Source organism: Centruroides sculpturatus, unplaced genomic scaffold (genome assembly GCF_000671375.1).
Source record: "Centruroides sculpturatus isolate CEXI.00-Female unplaced genomic scaffold, Cexi_2.0 scaffold2, whole genome shotgun sequence".
NCBI lineage: Eukaryota > Metazoa > Arthropoda > Arachnida > Scorpiones > Buthidae > Centruroides > Centruroides sculpturatus.
The window spans coordinates 1,156,667-1,171,231 of NW_019384369.1; the positions used below are offsets into that span (position 1 = coordinate 1,156,667).

General features: G+C 30.8%; 2 protein-coding genes across 5 annotated transcripts; one reads left to right on the forward strand and one right to left on the reverse strand.

Moving 5' to 3' along the window:
- Positions 1-4,866: 4,866 nt before the first annotated feature.
- Positions 4,867-12,816, forward strand: LOC111614007 (nuclear factor interleukin-3-regulated protein-like). Of its 4 annotated transcripts, none has more exons than XR_002754865.1 (3): positions 4,867-5,631; positions 6,348-7,670; positions 12,337-12,816. XR_002754865.1 is itself a non-coding variant. In XM_023355405.1 (3 exons), the coding sequence occupies exons 2-3, from the start codon at positions 6,241-6,243 to the stop codon at positions 7,396-7,398; spliced, it is 1,062 nt and encodes a 353-aa protein (XP_023211173.1). In that variant the 5' UTR covers positions 4,867-5,631; positions 6,192-6,240; the 3' UTR covers positions 7,399-7,767. The 4 variants fall into 4 exon arrangements, 3 of the variants coding, with proteins under 3 accessions (XP_023211173.1, XP_023211163.1, XP_023211157.1); XM_023355405.1 differs by lacking the exon at positions 12,337-12,816 and adding an exon at positions 6,192-6,251 and having other exon boundaries at positions 6,348-7,767; XM_023355395.1 differs by lacking the exon at positions 12,337-12,816 and having other exon boundaries at positions 4,867-5,386; positions 5,480-5,631; positions 6,348-7,767.
- On the reverse strand, positions 7,937-12,357 carry LOC111614034. Its single transcript, XM_023355416.1, has 3 exons — positions 10,801-12,357; positions 10,632-10,727; positions 7,937-10,564 (listed from the first exon to the last, which is right to left on the reverse strand). Exons 1-3 carry the CDS (start codon positions 10,891-10,893, stop codon positions 10,286-10,288), a joined length of 468 nt encoding a protein of 155 aa, XP_023211184.1. The 5' UTR covers positions 10,894-12,357; the 3' UTR covers positions 7,937-10,285.
- Positions 12,817-14,565: the final 1,749 nt, after the last annotated feature.

Consider the following 14,565-nt stretch of genomic DNA (forward strand, 5'->3'; position numbering starts at 1 on the left):
GATTTAGAAGCTTTCTTCAAGTAAAAAACTGTTCTATCGATCAAACACTTTGTGTGTGTATGTCGGTGTCAGTTTTTTCATCTATTTAAAGCCTTCACATTTTAAAATTTAACTCGCTTTCCTGTAACATAATAACTTATTGGTTTCTCTATTATAGAGACAATTACAAAAAATACTTTCCTTTATAATTATAGTTCCGTAATACCCCCGTTTAGTTTAGATTATTTTATTATGCAAGGTAAATGCTGAAAAATCGGTCAAAAGAAACGAAAAAACAAGAATTACTTTCGTAGAAAATGGCGGAAATTGTTCTCGTACCAAACAACCGAGCTGTTACATTATGTATTTAACAATGAACACTTTAAAAAGCAATATACACGGAATTATAAATCCTAAACAAACGAACAATTTGAGTTCGTGATTCCCAGTGTTAATACTCATTGCAAAATCACAGCGAAGGATATAATAACCATTATGACTATACGGGAACGTTTAACCTTTGACTTTTCCGTTTACGTTCGACCTTTAACTGACCAAATTTGATGATTGAATTGTAGATCAACAAAGTAGGTCAATATTTTCTAATTGCAAACAAGATGACCTTGTCTCGGCTGTTAACCCTTTTCCTTGGATGGTCGTTCACCGTTCTCTAAGACCTTCACCGCGCTAATAAATAAATTAAAACATTGCATATATATATATATATACGATTATTATTACTCTTACCAATTCCGTATATCGGCTGTCCATTTATCATTCAATTATTAAACAAGGTCTTTGGTTAAAACTAAATTTAAATCAGGTGGAGACAATTTATTTATAATTTTTAATTTATCGATTCGATATTTCTATTAATATAAAATTAAGGTTATTTTATTTTTAAACATTTTTTTTTATTTAATAATTTAATAAGTAGGAAAAAGAAAGTAATATATTGATATAATTATAATATAGCTCGTTTAAGTGACAAGATCAGATTTAATTCGAGTGCCACTGCCGTTTTTTTTTAATTTAAAATTTCGAAATTCAAAAAATACGTAATAATTAGATCAGAAATCAATTTAAATGTATTCATCTATGAAGGTCGATGCGTAATATGATACAATTTATTACCTACATGTGCACGGATCGTTAATCTTCGATCACTTTACTATATAACCTTATATATATATATATGAAAAAAAAGTCCCGATAAACCTCACAGAGAAGCATAAAAATCGTAATTAAAACCAGATATATTTTACTTTCGTTTGTCAAAGCTCCTAAAAAATGCATTTAAAAAACTATTTAAGCAATTATTTATTATAAAAGTATCATTGAAACGACTCTCATTAATTTTAAACTTCCTGATTAATTATTAAACGAGTCACACATGTTTTCGCTACTTTAACAATTGACCTACAAAGGATATATAAATATTTTCTAAATTAAAAAGAGGAATTAGAAGAGGAGGAAAAAAAAAATACCAGCAGACAATATCATTTTAAAATTCAAATGAATAACAATTAAAAAATAAAAAACATTTTTTTTTAATTTATTAAATTGCTCTGGATAATATTTAATAATATATTTCTATTTTTTTTTATAAATAATATTTATCGTATCACAAACAAGAGAACTTATCTATACGACTTTGATAACAATACTTTTATTTCCAAAATTGTCCAACCTCGTGCTAAATTCTCCTTTATGACTGGCAACATTCCAAAAAACATGTGTATATATATATATATATTTATATACATAAAAGTATATGTGAATGTTCTTTTGTCGTTTGAAAACATCACCTGGTTTTAATTATAAAAGTTAACGATGACGAAATATAACTGAAAGAAACTATTAAATTGAAATTACCTTCTTGCTTAAGTAACGTATATAAGGGTTCGTAGACCAATAACCGTTTCCAAGGGAACTTGCCAAAACTGCGAAATATCTTGGCACAATTTATATAAAAAGATATTACAACCTCGGCTAAGGGTGTCATTACAAACTTATGACAAAAACCAGTTTATTTTTTCGCAATTTTTCTAGATTCTTTTGAAGTTTTATCTTACTTTCTACGATACGAATGATTTTTTTTTGGTAAAAAAATNGCTATAAAATTAAAATCAGACGCCATTTTGTTGTTGCTGCTGGAAAATCATTTTAATGATGGATATAAAAGATTCAATTAAACAATTATTTAAATTGCCCGAAGAAGTTAAAAAGTTTGAAGAATTGCAAGATTCGCTTAATAATAACATCGAACATCACGAAAAGATCTTAGAAAATAGTTATTATTATTATTATTATTATTATTATTATTATTAAACTGAACAAACTTCGATTCAATTTTTCGTAAAGAAATCGTTATTCTGATATAATAAAATTGCTATCACGTGACCAACAGGAAATCGTCTGACCTGATTCGAATGCGTGCGGTGACGTATATTACGCGACAATGAGTTACTATGGAAACGAAAATTTGAATCAATCTACTGTACAGTTTAAGTTTTTTTTTTAATATTTAAATTATTATTATTTTAATAAATATTATATTATTATTAACATTATCCCTTCATGTTTTTAGGTCATCCTTTGGGTCGAAAAATATCGTTACTTATACTCACGTTATTCTCAGCATCTTTTACCTTGGCCTAAATAACTGTTTTACTTTCTATAATAAAGTTCGTTCACCCTTTCTTGTATATTTCCCCCCTTCTTCTATAACCTCCCTACTAAGGATATAATCTCAGGGATACAGTTACACATGTGAAGGACGGTTACAAAAGCTTAGTCATTCATTTTTCTCATCTATAATTAAGAATTTAATGAGGTTGAATATGAATAAATGAATTATAGAGTGCATTTCTTAATAAATACGATATTATAAGCGCTACTTTAAATTTAAACGCTATTAATAATAATAATAATTGTAAACTGCGTGCGAACTTGTTTTCCGCCCGATATATTCGCTTACTTTTATATAATCCAAGTGTTTATCTAGTTAAATGTTACATTAATAAAACTTCTAACTTTAACCTTTTGCAAGTTATGATTAGATATTTTACAGATTAAAAACTTTCAAGAATAGGGTGACTAATTTCTAGAATTACAGAGATAATTTTTTCTTTTTCCTCCTGTTTCCGCCTCTTTTAAACGTTTAGGGTGTTAAATCAACCTCGTTCTTTGTAAAATTCCCTGTAGAAGGATCTTTATATAATTTTTTAAGTCATCAAGCTATTTTCTAAGCACTCTTCCTTAACGCCTATCCAAGAAAAAATGTTGTTTGTGGCCTTGGATAAGTGTTTATACCTTCTATCTATCTCGTTTATGTCTTAAGGGAGCCTGTTTTATCATAAATATTGTAATAAGAATTAGATTATGGTAAATATATGAATGTCTTATTTAAGTTCCTTACAAATAACCCATTTATTTGAAAACATTTGAAATCTTTTAAATTCGACCAATCGTAGTTCGTTTAAAATTTGAAAGTTTGAAAATTAGAAAGTGATTGGTTATAATACTTAAAAAAATCATATTAAAAATTTGTACTGTATTTTACACTGTGTTAACTTTATTACTGAAAATATAAAATTTTATAATAAAAAATAATAAAAAGTATAACATTCCTACTCGAATATAAACCGAATCGCCATTGGTTATTTTAAACATTTTCGATACTTTTATGATTAACACGTGACTTACATAACCTATTGGACACCACGTGAGAGATCAGTCATGCGGTATAGCGGTATCCTAGCAACAAGACCGGAAGTAGATTGTATCACGCTCGGTGACGTCACGACATCCAAATAGTAAATCACGTAGGAGGCGAGAAATATCGAGATATAAAATAAATTTTTTAAAACGAATTGGAACTAATATCGAAGATTCGAAAGATCAAAATAAAATTAAAATGAAGAATTTTATCGTTAAATTAAAAATAATGAAAACTGTTTCGGTTGTTTTACAAAACAAAATTACATACGCACAAAAAAAAGTAATGAATCTTTAAAATGGTTTAACTGCTTAGGTGGCGTTTCAATGGAAGTTTATCGACGTCTCCAAGGCAACGGATAAACAACTATTTTATACACTATTTTTTCTTTAACAATTAATTTTTAAAAAATAACAACGATTACACGAACTATTACGTTACATTTTTAAATAATTTAAAATATACGGCTGAAAAAAACATAAAATCACACTAATGCGTAAAAATCTCAATTACGTCAACTACTCATACATCCGCCATATTTGTTTGTGTAAACATTTAGTATTTAATCTACATTCCGGCATCTTTCTTTTTTTTTTTTGAACATTAACCGTTCTAAATTCACTTTAACCATGATAATACTTCCTTCGACGTTCCAGATCCGCCTCTTCCTTCTTCCACAACTTCCCCTACTCTTGAACTACTTACAATATGATAAGACATACTAAAAACAAGTCAATCTAAGAATATTCTTGCTTAGAGCATCTCTTTCGTTATTACATATTCTAAATATTCGATTTTTAATAACCAGACAAATTTCTTTTCCTTTTCTTTAAAGAAATCCTTGAATACTCCTACTAAAATTTAAGTATTATTTCCCCAAAAAATATCCTTGGGCACTCCCTTTTCAAATCCTTAAACTCAGCAGGTTATTTACTCTATTATAGGTGTAAACAGTTTTTAAAATGTTCTTGATATTTCCTATAAACCAGAAGGATTTTATATTTTAAAAGAAATCAACATGGATTTTATTCTTTAAATGTTGAATAATCAGTCTCTCAATTATAAATATCTGTTTATAAAAATTCCAAGTTGTTTTATTGCTGTATTAAAATACAAAAGAAGTAAATTACAAAAGAAGTAAATTTTCAAAACCTAGAATATTCATAAATGGAAATTTTTACCTAAATAACAGAAAAGGGGTGTATTTTTTTATACTTAAGAAACTAATGGAAAAATTTCTCTGCAAGAGAGCATTCAGGAGGAGAAACAAAACTTTTTTTGATTTTAGTTAAGGAGATTTTTGTACTAAGAAACATTTTAGAATAAAACCGATATTGGCAAACATTCAAAAAAAAAAAACAGAGGAGTATTTCATCCAAGAAAACATTTCACCGGTTCACGAACTTCTTTTTCTTCTATAAATTCTTGTTGGCATGTCTTAAAACATTAAGATAATGCATTAATTTATTAACAGATTTTAACATATAACCAAAGTGACAGAAGAAATCCGCAAAAGCGGAAATGGCGAGTTCGTAACTATTATTCAAAATTAGCAGGTCAGATACCCCGGAACATTAATTTAAAAAAAATGTGTGTATAATAAATATATACAGACAAGAAAACGAATTAAAATTGAGCAACATCATCAAATAGGAGAAGGGCGTCTAAAATCGTCACTAACGTTAGGTACGTATATCAGTTCTACCAATACCAGACGAGCTTACAGACTGACAGCATTACCATGACCTCCTTTACTTTCCCCTGACCCGTTTTCCGTAGGTTCAGCGATCTTCTGCCATCAGCTGAGTAGAAATTGGGTCAAATTTGCTGCACTTCCCTTAGCGGCGACACGCGTTCACTCTCACTTTCCAAAAAGTCATGAGACTGACAAACTCACCACAGGATATGTGGGCAATGCCTGCTACTATCAGGTAAGAGCTTTTAATTAAGTGTACAGTACATAATACCCCCGTCTGTTAAGCTTTAAGGTGCATGCCAGATACAGAAACGGGTCTCGTGCTGCTAAGAGTGGTGACGTAACGGAACTTTCCCCTTTGTCTAGTTTATTGATCGGGTTTCTTTTTTACGTACCGCACGTGTGTGCCGGCTCACGTGTAGTGTTTCGATCTGAGAGAGGAATGTAAGAGATTTTTAAGGGATTAATCGTCAAACGTTGATTGTTATCTGTTCGGTGAGGTTAGCTTCACGTACTTATAGGGGTAAGTTGGCTTATTTAAAAAAAAATCTCTCTGTACTTAAAGCGGCTTTGCTTCTCCTTACTAAGCTTTAACTCTGCTGAAGTATAGGGTTACGCGACCTTCGTTTAATAATTACGAGGCTGAGTAAATGCTGATTTTCGGGTGTTCGCTCTAATCAAAAGGGTGCTTTGTTTATCGTTTAACTTGTTAAGTTAAATGTGTTGTTTGAATTTTTTTTTATTTTAAAATGCTTGTGAAAAAAATTTAAAAAAAGAATTTAAACGAATTTTCAGCGGAGTTATAATTATGTCCCTGAACAACCGGCTTCTCTGACGTGCTTAGATGCTCTACTTGTAAGTCGGCTTTTGTTTGTATAAGAAAAAAAGAGCGCGAAAAAAAACCATCGATTTTACTGTTGTGTTGACGTTTAGGTTTCACTCTACTTGCAGAACTTCGTCAGATACGAGAGAACCTTCTCACTCTCCAAACAAACAGCTTCGTTATCACTTGGATAGCCCTGTTATGCAGGCTCCACCATCGCCGGCAATGTTTCCGAATCAGAGCCCTTCCGATTTATCACCGGTCGTCACCACCACAGGATGGACGTCGCCTACCACCGTGGCTCATCTGGGTGTGGACCTAACGAGCCTGAAGAGCAAAGAGCTGTTTCCTCAACGTAAACAGCGCGAATTCATCCCCGACAACAAGAAGGACGACAGCTATTGGGATAGAAGGCGAAGAAATAACGAAGCTGCCAAGAGATCTCGTGAAAAGAGGAGGTTGAACGACATGGTGTTGCAATCCCGTCTCATAGAACTGGCCAAAGAGAACGCCATGTTGAAAGCCGAACTGGTGGCTCTCAAAGAGAAGTACGGAATGAGTGGACAGTGTCTAGTGGATTCGGACCAGATTGCCATACCGATTACCGATTCGGCGGTACGAAAGAGTAAAATCGTTTCCACGAGAGCCGCTCTGTCCGCTTATTACAGAGGTTCGCAGCAGAGTTTCTCGTCTGGACAGAGCAGCGGAGATCAAGAATCGTGGTCGTCTCCCGACGACAGCCCACAGACTGTGGCAGTCATCGCCACCAGTTGTCTGCCACACAAGTTACGTCACAAATCACATCTTAGCGAGAAATCGGATAGCGGATACAGTAACAACAGCGCGCGCGAAGACATATCTGCCACGTCGGACGGAGATAGCAGCGTGTTGAGTAACGATACCCCATCGCCCGGTAGCAGTGGCAGCAGCGGAGATTCGGATCGTTCGCCACATTGCGAAAGAAGAAAACCTTCCAGACCAGATTTACGTAACGAAAACTTCCATTTAAGATCCCAGTTACAACAATTAGCTTCCGAAGTTGCAAGCTTGAAAACAATGCTGATGCATCAGAGCAGCAACGGTGGCAGCAACGCCACGACCAACACCACCACCACCAAAACAACAACAGCAGCAGCCAATAATAATAATACTCACGAACAGAACCAATCGAAAACTTAAAAAAAAGTGAATGTTTTTAGTGTTTTACATGAAAAAATACATACGGGATATGTGCAAAATTTACCGTTTTTTAAATCATTATTATTATTATTATTCACCGGTTAAACGTGTTACGTTATCAAAAACGTCAGCATGCACCGGTTATCGTAAACTGTGTCCTACTTTTAACGACATTCACCCACTTTCTGCAGCTGTGTTGACCTAATTCTAGCAAAAGTGCGGCACATTCGCCTCTAAGCTGCATCATCGCTGACGTCAACAGTTGAGCCACTGTATGTAACCAACTTACAATATATATGTATATAGATATATTTAGTAGTCTATATAGGGTTACAGGACAGATTCTTAACTGTATCTCCACTTAAAAATACTTTTTTTTTTACTCTTTAATGGACTTTAAGCTGATTAGATTGTTAATATTCATTATTTTATAAATGTACAGTAAACTAAAAAATAATTATAATAAATACATATAATTGAATTGTTTAGGGGAGTGTTTGAAATAAGGAAACTTGTCTTACAGGTGCTATACAATTTATTTATACATAACTCAACAGAAGAAAAAAAAATTATTGTTTTTTTTTTTCAAAGTAAAATCTTTACAGTTTTACTTGTTTTCTTGGTAGTTTACATCTAAATTTACAAAATTTCGACTGTACATCTATTTCTTTCTTATGATCCTACATCTCCTTGCTATTGCTCTGATTTTTCTAGTTTCAGTCTAGTAAACACTTATAAATATTTTATTTTTTCTTCAAAAATCCATTATATAATGTATATATATATATTCTTTTTAATATGTATAGTTTACTGTATAAAACAGTTTATAACAAGCTCAAAAATATGTATTCTGGAGAACTAAACTTGCATTTTTCTCTCCTTAAAAAACCATTTTTTGTTTTTGTTTGTTTTTTTTTTTAAATCTTTGTTTGCATGTGTGGGTCTTTGAAAAATATTCTTAATGGCTTCTCACTCTTTTTTTTTTTAAATTTAAACATATTCTTTTTAAAATAGAAGGGAATAATAAAAACAAATATATGTCACATTTTGAGCATGATTTTTAGGGATTAACTAAAAAAAATAAACTATCTAAAAGATGCAACAAATGAACAACAAAAATAAACTAGTTCAACATCATTTGGATCAACAATAAAACATGCTTTTCTTTATCTCCACGGATGCAACGGGGGAATATTTCGGAAGTCTTTGCTCTCTCCGTGATCTAAGCAACATGACTCTCGTGATGCCGTCATGTCAGAAATCTCTCTACCATCATCATCTGATATCTGCTAAAGTTTTTGAAATGTAACACAACACAGACTAGAAAATTTTTTATAAAACTTCAATTGATAAGCTAACAGTGTGATATATCATGTAATTTGTAAAAGCTCTGTTAACTTAAGAGTCGATACAGTTGGGACACGGCATCCAAACTACACGAAAGAAGCAACCTGATCGTCTTGCATTATCTTATTTAACTCTTGGAAAGAGTTAAATGAGTAAGTAGTATCGTTAATTGTTTCAAAGTATTAAACTAATGCAAACATGGCAATAACAGAACATAGATTATAAGCAATATACTCTATGTTTCAATACTTAACTGCTTCATCTTTGACAGATTAATTTATAAAAATAATTCAGCTGTTTGAATTTAAACCAGAGTTTGCTTAACTAATAAATGTAAAATATGTAGTTATTATATAAGAAAATTCAAGCACAGAGTAACCAAGAAGTTACTGAGTGGTTATAAATTTGTAATGGCATTTAAAGTTATACATATACTATTCCATACGAGACTAAGTTGTATAAAATACTGTAGGTATAACTAGTCAACTGGTACTGAATGGACAACTTACAAGTGTCATATGCAATACTGTATGTATAACTTTAATGCTGTTACAAATTTCTCACTGAGCAGTAATTTTTTGGACAACCTATAGCATCTGTACATTGGATGTTGAAGAAAACAAGAAAACTTAAAAATGTTATTAAAAATAAAAAATTTCTGTATGATTGTTAATTATTGTTTTACTACATCAGTACTGTACTAATTCGATCTAATCCTTCATATTATGATTTTAAAATAAAATTACTACTTTCTTAATCATAGAATCATCTTTGAGAGAGAAATGTATGGCCCCTGTCATTTAGAATTTAAATAATGATTTTGTTATTGTGGACCTAAGACAGCTAAAGATACAAATTACACAATATATCAATTTTAAATAATTTAACAAAGAAAATATGTTAAGTAGTTATAAAAGAAGTTTACACGCCATCAAAAATATTAATATATTCTTTGCTACGATCCTCTTTGGCAACTGTTAGCAGAAATAATAAATTATAGAAACAAAAATAAAATGTGCGCACTATAACAAATATATATTTTTTTCAAAGTTTGAAACTCGATAATAAAAAGAAAACGTGTGGGGCGACGGGTAGTTGCAACTAGCTGCGGCATTTGTGGCGACCTTGATCGACTTGGGCGCATCTCTTTGGAAGATATATTTTCATGTACAAATGATATTGATGATGAGATCTTTACACATGCAAAAGGAGATCGAGGTGTAGTGTAAATATTCCTAATATTCAAACACTGTTCTATGAGTGATAGCACCTGCTGACTAGGCAGTAACTACTTATATCACAACAATCTATCCAGTTCAACTGGGAATAATGAAAGAAGGAATATCGTGATCATTATAAATGTGATAATATACACACTGTTAACATTTTAAATGGGAACAGGTTTCTATGTACAGCCAGACAGATATCCATTAGTTTAAACATAAACATCGAACTAACAAAAAAACGTAACTATCACATGATAAATGGAAGTCCGTTCATTTTATGTGTTTATTTGCTCGTTTCATGTGGGTTGAGTCTACTATCTCTCATCGGCCAAGGGATTGTGGTAGGAAAAATTTTCTGTCTTTTCCCTCGAAGATGTGCTCGGTGTAATGGGGGAAGAATAGGTCTTCTTCAGTATTCCTCTGAGCCTTCCATCACAGGGAGAAGTCGGCGTTAGTGGAACTTGTTGGACAGGAGGTAGCAACTGGCTCGTCAGTATTGTACTCGTTGAAGCTTTGTTTTCGGAAGAGGCTGTACTGATATTCTCTTTTTCTTTTTGGAAAATTCTGTTCAGAACTGACCCCAGGTTTTTAACCTGAAAACATGTACGTATTGCATTTATAATCAGTTTTATATTAGAAAAAAAAAATTTGAAAGCATACCTGTTGAACAGCACGAGAAGCTTCTTCAGTAGTTGCCCTTAAATTATCAATATGTACACTAAGAAGTGTCATATTCCAAAATAAGTTTTCGTAAACCTAAATTTAAATATAATTACTTTAAAGTATATTTTAAATAGATATTTTAAGAATTATACAAAATGTAATATACCTTTTCAACTTTTTTTCCTTTGATACCATTTGTAGAACAGAGATTGGGTAATTCTTGTTGCAGCGTAATACCATTAGTAAACATATGTGACATCTATACAAAATGAAGAAAATAAAGATAAAAAATAATTTTAATAAATTGTTATCATTTTGCTTCATCATAACAATAATTTTGTCAAATGAAATATTAATCATTATCAAAAAAGTATTTGCTGTGATCACTTAAAATATCTTATTGACTAAACAAAAATTAATTCTCAATTTGTTAGTTTAAAACAAAAATATCTATCAAGTACATAATTATCAATGAACTTTCTCAAAGTTAACATGGCTGTTAGATAGGAACAGCTCAACTATATAAACAAACTAGGCAATTGCATAATATAAAATGTAAAGTGGACACCAAATTCAATCCTTAAATAGAGACAACAATTGCAATGTTCATCTAGGATGTCAGTTTTGAGAGAGCTAATTTAGGAATGTTTCCATTTGTACAATTAATTTCTTCTCAATAATTACTTTCCTTATGGGAGGACACTCAACTATTACATCAGCAAAAATTTGCCATTTGATCCCAAACCCTGATCATCAACAGTCATAAGAAAATAAGGTGTCCTACAACAAATTATTTCATTGGACCGTAAGTTAAAGCCATTTGCAAATACACAGGAATAATTTTCAATTGTATGACAACTGGGGAGAAAAATTAATGACGGATGCAATCTTACATCACTAAAGACTTATCCTCCTTCCTCTAACCATCAGCATCCATCACATATGATTCTCTCCCCATAAACTACCAATTTACTCGAATGGCATAAAAACTCTTGTCGTCAATTATCTTGTCATCCATCCAAAAAAAAAAACAAACTATTTTTTGGAAGTTTAAATATTTTAATAATCATAATTTGATCATTATCAACCTTATTAGATGCTTGCATTGTAAACCTTAAAAGTTTTCAAAGACAAATGGGTTGTTTGTCTTTGAAAAACAAGTTAAAGTAAAATTTTTTTTAACTTTTTGTTTTAATTGGATATTTTTTGTGTGTGTTTTTTAAGGAATGTTTTAACCTGACAGCCTAGTAGCCTCTAAAGAAAGGTCTGGTCATCGACGGTGTTCTGGAACACATGAATAGAATAAATGGTGGCTTCAAAAAATATTTTTGGACAGACTGTGTCTTTTTTGATTAAACTAAATTATCATCTGGCAAAATTCTAAAAATTTAAAAAAAAATGGTTGATTAACACTTTGAGACAAGCTTACAATAATACTTCTTGTAAATGAACTATATTAATGATAATGATTAATAAATTACTGTGATGAAATAATGATAATGTCACGTGGATTAATTGGAACAGGATAATAAATATGCTCATTAATAAACATAAATTTTCTAAAAAACCTTACAACAAGCTTTGAACTCAAATAATTTTATAGAAATGTTTATCTAGTAATTTCTACTTTTAAAAATTATTTTCCTATTATCAAAAATATAAAAAGTTGTATTTTAATATGTTTTTTAACTCTGTAATGCAGGTTCTAAGAAGGCTTTTATTCATGGATTGGACCCAATTTGGAATGACTAAACCCATGATAAGTGCAATGGGTAAGAATAGATGAGGACCAATATTGGGATGAACTAGCCACTGTAGTTACTCAATGGCACATTTAACAGTGGATAAAAGCATGAATGTCAAAGTTTGTAGACAAAAATAACAGAACTTATTAAGAAATAACTTGTTATTTCTGTAATAAATTATTTTTAATTAAAAGAACAAGAAATAAAGAGAATTTTTACTGACTATTTTCTTCATAAAAGTACATTATAAACATTAATTAGAATTACATAGATAATGATGATGAATACAAATTGAGGTTTATGCTGTGTAATGTTTGACTTAAAATTATATAAATCAATGGAATTCAATAATAAACAAATTATTTTTACAAAAAAAAAATATATTAATTGGAATATAAAATAGTCCAAAAAATTTAGATATTCTCTCTCTGATATTTTAAGTTTATTGAATCTTAACAATGGATTAAATAGGTTAATTATGAATTAATATTCAAAAATTGACTGATAATTAGCAAATGACTCATTCTTTGTTCAAGACGGACAAAAAGTGAGTCAATTAATAATGATCAATAATTTTATAACAAAATCCTATAAAATTATGAAAGCCTAAACTGCTGAATTGTTTTCAGGTTATATATTAAGGTTACATTTATTTAATTAATTCAAAATTAATTTCTGATTATTAATACTTATACTAGATTATGGTACAACTGCTTTGTTTCGGATCAAATTCTGATAATTTGGCTTTAATTTTTGCTTGAAAATAATCCACAGGTTTAAGTTTGTTAAAACTTAAAGATTTTTATATAAAAATATAACTAAAAAATGTTTATAGAGTAAAAACATTATAAACAATTTAATAATTGTTGAGGTCTAGACTGTGCTGTGTTTCTTTACATCAGTTAAGAATTTTTTGAATACTAAATAAAATATTAATATTCTGTTTGCATATAAACTCAAGATAACAGAACATTAGATAATTCTATAAGTTAACCAATCCCTTAACATAATTAGAACAAGGACTAATACATACTCTTCCACATTCCTGAATCTTTTTCCATTTTACATGTAGCAGAACATCCATTAATTGAGCACAGGATAGTAGAGCAGTCCATTTAAATTAAACATAAGCTATGTTGACAGCATTTTTAGAACTGAAGTCCACATAAGGGAGCACCATTCTATGGAAGATTTATAAGGACCTATCTTGTAATCTTATAGTACATCAACACAATTTTGACACTGCAGTATTTGTTGAGATTTCTTGAAATATGCTACATGGATACAAGAAAACAAGTGGAGGAAGATGACAACGAAACAGATTGTTTGCAAATCAACAAAACCCATTTCTCGCAAAGACATATTGTTTCATTTAAATATGATGAGAAAACATTTAGAAGAAAATTTTATAAAATTGAGATGAAAAGAAAACTGTAATTGTATCCAACAATAAATTACATACATCTTTAAGTAAATCTGGGAGAACTAAGACACGAAGGAGTAGAGAAATTCAAATACAGGTAACCCCCGTATAACACGGCACTTCTATAGCACAGATTTACTCTAACATGGTTTGGGAATTGGGTAAAACCCTCGTACAACCTGAAATGCAATAAAGAGTGCGTTCTTTTATACCTCCGTGTAACTCTGCGCGAGCATTCTAATTGTTTTTGTGGCTACTTTGAATGCTCTTTCAACAAATAATCCATTTAATGGTTATATTTTACAATTGGGACCCTTCTTTTGCCTCTAAAAGCTCATTTTAGAATTATAGATTCCTCCATCATGATACTATCGATAATGTAGGTGCCACCATCTTTCTTTCACCATCATTCCTAAATGCCTACAAACAGCAGCACACTCCCTTTGCAGAGCGACCGCTATTAATAAACGCACCCAAAAACTGTTACCAGTTGATGATGCTCATGCTGAGATCATCATATAGTATGAATAATCCTCTGGTAAAATATTTACTTAAATAGTAAATAAGTATTTTACCAATGAAAAAAATGAATAATAAATCCGATTTAAATAAGAATTTAACAGCATGTTTTTTAATTTTTGGAACCTAACCCCCTTTTCGCACTAGTTCTTTGTTTCGTATAACACAGATGTGCATAACATGGCAATTTTTTGGAGTGTAACTTTTATACAGGTAACCCCTGTAAACCCTGTAAAGGTTATAC